Source organism: Somniosus microcephalus, chromosome 4 (genome assembly GCF_052327205.1).
Source record: "Somniosus microcephalus isolate GS21.2 chromosome 4, FLI_Smic_1.0, whole genome shotgun sequence".
NCBI lineage: Eukaryota > Metazoa > Chordata > Chondrichthyes > Squaliformes > Somniosidae > Somniosus > Somniosus microcephalus.
In genome coordinates, this window is record NC_140990.1 from 8868734 (window position 1) to 8874145 (window position 5412).

General features: G+C 48.9%; 1 protein-coding gene across 1 annotated transcript; it reads right to left on the reverse strand.

Moving 5' to 3' along the window:
* Positions 1 to 665: 665 nt before the first annotated feature.
* LOC147118251 (uncharacterized) lies at positions 666 to 4217 on the reverse strand. The gene has a single exon (XM_085984338.1). It carries the CDS (start codon positions 3986 to 3988, stop codon positions 2699 to 2701), a length of 1290 nt encoding a protein of 429 aa, XP_085840464.1. The 5' UTR covers positions 3989 to 4217; the 3' UTR covers positions 666 to 2698.
* Between the last annotated feature and the right edge of the window lie 1195 nt (positions 4218 to 5412).

Here is a 5412-nt window from a genome sequence, read left to right on the forward strand (position 1 = left end):
CAGCTTACTGTCCCACCGAGCTTTGTATCATCAGCAAACTTGGATACATTACACTCGGTCCCTTCATCCAGGTCATTAATATAGATTGTAAATAGCTGAGGCCCCAACACTGATCCACGCGGCACCCCATTAGATACAGCCTGCCAACCTGAGAAAGATCTGTTTATCGCTGCTCTCTGTTTTCAGTCCATTAACCAATCCTCTATCCATGCTACTATATTACCCCCAACCCCATGAGCCCTAATCTTGTGTAATAACCTTTTATGCGGCACCTTATCGAATGCCTTTTGGAAATCCAAATATACTACATCCACTGCTTCCCCTCTATCTACCCTGCTAGTTACATCCTCAAAAAACTCTAATAAATTTGTCAAACACGATCTCCTTTTCATCAAACCATGTTGACTCTGCCTAATCATGTTATGGTTTTCTAAGTGACTTGATACCACTTCCTTAACAATGGATTCCAGCATTCTCCCGATGACTGATGTAACTTTCAAAGGCTCATATAATAATGTGTCCGTGACTACACAAACCACTCTGGGTACAGGTATATTGTGTATCAGTAAAACAGTCCGTGACTACACAAACCACTCTGGGTACAGGTATATTGTGTATCAGTAAAACAGTCCATTACTACACAAACCTCTCCGGGTACAGGTATATTGTGTATCAGTAAAACAGGTTTATTAAGCATTGAACATCCAGTACAAAGAAGTAGTACTTAACAAGAAGATAGTCGCAGTCTGTTCGTTCAAACCCCGGTGTTCCTTCCGAGTGTCCGCGGCGCAAGTCTCCTGATGTATCTTGCTGTGTTTCATTGACCCATGCGCGCTTCCTTGGGATCTTGCTGTGTTCTGTTGACCGAAGCTCCTATCAATCTCTGGTTACACAGTGCGCTGCTTTCGATGTTCAAAACCTGTATCTTTATACCCATTTTCCTCTTGTTTTGCCTACGTGGCAGTAATTAACCCTCTAACACCTGGTAAAAAGTCTTGCTCCCTCGTTACCCATCTTATGACCTTATTTGCTCCTTCTGACTTTTTCTCTCTACATTACAAAGTACCCTTATCTCAGATCTTCACTTTTCACAGGACACTTCCTAGAATGTTGACAAAACGGTCGGTCCATCCTATAGCTGGACCAATGAAGGACGTCTCCAACTCTTATCTATCTCTCTAGTTTTTATCTCTTTAAGCATAATATTGCTGAATTCCTCGTCTCCATAAACTTAGCACAACATTCCATTACTTCAGTAATTTTAAACAGAGGTTTTTAGTCAGGTTGTCATAATCCCATCCTGCTTTGCTCTCAGCCATTCTCCATTTTATACAGACTTTTAGGATCTTAACATACAATTTCACATATTATAGTTATATTAGAATGGTTATCGAATCTTAATAATGTTTACTAAATCCTACAGGTACACCCTATCCTACATATCCCTACCTTGAGGGCGAGGCATTTGCTGACCCCTCAAAACTAAAATCTTACAAATGGATTATTTTTCTTCCGTTTATGTAACTCTAACATGTTCTGGGCTGTGATCATATTTAAATGTGATTGGGCATTGGACTTTAGGTGTTTCAGGTAGCAGGTGTAGAATAGTAAGCACATCATTACTACAAGTTGCGATATGACCAGTACATGGGAAATTATCCTAATCCAATGAGGAATTTCCATGTTTGTCCCTATGTTGTCTTATTAGTCCTAACAATTTTTGACTCCCTACCTTGTGACATTTGTGTTTAACTGGGTAGATCTTAAACAAACTTCTGATCTTACATAGTTCAAAGTTTTACTACATGGGTTACATATCTCAAATACAAAATCATTACAAGTTGGAGAACAACCAGAGCGTGTGAAATAATATGAGCCTAAGGGCATGCTGATGTATTAAGCCCAATATCCCACCAGTGTGTGTTGTCCCTTCTGCTTTCAATTTCAATATCTATTCTCCGGTTATCTTGCTCCAAAACATAAAAAATGCTTTAGGGAGGAGTTCAGTCGTATCATGAGCTCACTGAAACCCTCAAACAATAGGGGAATGTCGGGTCTGAATTGTGCCACATAACTGTGCAGCTCGTACTTAAAAATGTGTTGGTTGATGGGACAGGTCCTGTTAGACCCATAAAGCATGGTAGTTGTGGTGGTAGTGACACAGGAGGCACCACCAAAATCACCTCATCCTGGATTCGTACTGGTTTTTCTCACGCTCTGTTACCTACAAAACACAATTATTACAATCACAGTTAAATTCAGTCTTACAATCATTTCAAGCGACATTACAGTTTCACATCTACTTCCTGATCTTCCAAGTCGAGATCCTTTCTCCCTTCCGTTTTTCAAAATAGCGGCCACGGGATCTTTTACACCCACCTGAGAGGGCAGACGGGGCAGCAGTTTAACGTCACATCCGAAAGATGGCACCTCTGACAGAGCAGCTCTCCCTCAGTACTGTCCTGGGGTGTCAGCCTAGATTACGTGCTCAAGTCTCCAGAGTGGGACTCAAACCCATGACCTTCTGAATCTAGAGGTGAGAGTGTCACCCACTGAGCCGAGGCTGACCCCTCTTAAACTCTAGCCTAGTTACTGGTATTATTATCAGCATCTTCAAACTGCCCCCCAGCCCCCTAATTGCCATTATTAACACAGAATAGTCCTTCATGTGATTAACAGCAGAATGGGACCAGTGCGCTCAGGTGTGAACTCGCTGCTGTCTCAACAGGTGAGTTGAACTGGTGAATTCCTTTTCACACACTGAGCAGGGGAACGGCACCTTCCCAGTGTGAGTACGCTGGTGTTTCCAAAAACCGGATGAGTGGGTAAACCTCTTCCCGCAGCGAGAGCAGCTGAACGGCCTCTCCCCGGTGTGGATACGTCGATGCATCTCCAGGCCCTTGGAGCATTTGAAACTCTTGTCGCAGTCGGAACATTTAAACGGCCTCTCATCAGTGTGAACCAGCTGGTGTTCCCGCAGAGAGTCGGAACGTGTGAATCCTTTCCCGCACTCGGAGCAGGTGAACGGCCACTCGTCAGTGTGAACTCGCTGGTGTTCCCGCAGAGAGGAGGGACAAGTGAATCCTTTCCCACACTCGGAGCAGGAGAACGGCCTCTCGTCAGTGTGAACTCGCTGGTGCAGCCGCAGATAGGAGGGACGAGTGAATCCTTTCCCGCAGTCGGAGCAGGAGAACGGCCTCTCGTCAGTGTGAACCAGCTGGTTTTCCCACAGAGAGGAGGGACGATTGAATCCTTTCCCGCACTCGGAGCAGGAGAACGGCCTCTCGACAGTGTGAACCAGCTGGTGTTCCCGCAGAGCGGAGGGACGAGTGAATCCTTTCCCGCAGTCGGAGCAGGTGAACGGCCACTTGTCAGTGTGAACCAGCTGGTGTCTCAGCAGGGTGGAGGAGAGAGTGAATCCCTTCCCACACACGGAGCAGGTGAATGGCCTCTCCCCGGTGTGAACTCGCTGGTGCTGTATCAGGTCGTTGGATCTTCTGAAGCTCTTCTTGCAGTCAGAGCACTGAAAAGGTCTCTCATTGGTGTGAACACGCTCGTGTATCAACAGGTGGAAAGACTGGTTAAACCTCTTTTCACAGTGAGAGCAGTCGAACGGCTTCTCCCCGGTGTGAACTCGCCGGTGTCTCAGCAGGTCGGATTGTTGAGTGAATCCCTTCCCACAGACGGAGCAGGTGAACGGACACTCCCCGGTGTGTACTCGCTGGTGTGCCCGCAGGGAGCCTGAATGAGTGAATCCCTTCCCGCACACGGAGCAGGTGAACGGCCATTTCACAGAGTGGCTGCGTTGATGAGTCTCCAGCTCGGAAAGGCAACTGAATCCCTTCCTGCATTCCTGACATTTGCACGGACTCTCCTTGCTTTGGTTACACTTGTGCCTCCCCAGGCTGCACCTTCGGTTGAATCCACGTCCACACACAAGACACGTGTGCAGTTTGTCCGCATTCTGATTGCTGCTTTCCGCTTCCATATGTCGATGATATTCAGGTCCTGATGAATCGAGAGACTCTTGTCAGCTCTTCGTGTGAAGTTTGCGTTAAGCTGCCCATCTGCAATTCCTCCCCTTGCAAGAGACAGTAAAAGAGGTTTATATAAGTAATTAATGTAAATACAGGAGAGAAAATAAAGAAAGAATGGCCTTTATACAGCGCCTTTCACGAGCAACGGTTTTACAGCCAATGAAGTACTTTTTGAAGTGTAGTCGCTGTTGTAATGTGGGAAACACTGCAGCCAATTTGCATGATAAATAATGGCCAGGACACCGGGGATAACTCTCCTGCACTTCTTTAAAATACTGGTATCGTTTATGTCCACCTGAACGTCTCATCTGAAAGACAGCCCTCCGACAGTGCGGCACTCCCTCAGTACCTACCCTCCGACAGCGGCGCTCCCTCAGTACTGCCCCTCCGACAGTGCAGCATTCCATCAGTACTGCCCCTCCGACAGTGCGGCGCTCCCTCAGTACTACCCCTCCGACAGTGCGGCACTCCCTCAGTGCTGCCCCTCCGACAGTGCAGCATTCCCTCAGTACTGCCCCTCCGACAGTGCGGCGCTCCCTCAGTACTGCCCCTCCGACAGTGCGGCGCTCCCTCAGTGCTGCCACTCCGACAGTGCAGCATTCCCTCAGTACTGCCCCTCCGACAGTGTGGCGCTCCCTCAGTACTGCCTCTCCGAAAGTGCAGCGCTCCCTCAGTACTGCCCCTCCGTCAGGACACCGCCCCTCCAACAGTGCGGCGCTCCTTTGGCACTGCCCCGGAGCGTCAGCCTAAGTGTATGTGCTCGAGTCTCTGGAGTGGGGACTTTGAACCCACAACTTTCTGACTGAGAGACGAGAGTGCTCCCAACTGAGCCACTGGCTGGCTCTGAAGGCCTTTCACATCCTTGCTAAAGTGTGGTGGCTGGGGAAATTGTCACAGTCCCTTTAATCAGAACACACCAGAGGGGGGAGGGAGTCCCTTTAAATATGGAGGGGTTGGGTGTCCCTTTAAATGTGGAGGGGGTTGGGTGTCCCTTTAAATGTGGAGAGGCGGGGCCGCGCATGCTCATTCGGCCCCCTCACAACACCAGGCTGCCAGTGCGCCTGCGCGGGGCCTCCGGGGAGCAGGCAGAAGGCCGGGCCGGGGAAGAGGCGGAATCAGCGGCCGGGGTAAAGTCAGGTGTTTGGGAATCAATTTAAATCGAGGTGAGGGGGAGTGGAGAGCAAGATTATAAAGTAAAATACGAGAAAAACCAAACCTGAGAGTCGGGCGGGCGGGACCTCCGCGGACGCCGAACGGAGCGGATTGATCCGCGCGGGGTGGCGGAGTGAGCCGGAGCAATGTGATTCTGACTGACTGGAGCGCTGACCAATAGGAAGAGGGCTGAGCTGGGAGGCCTGAACTGGGCGGCCTGATC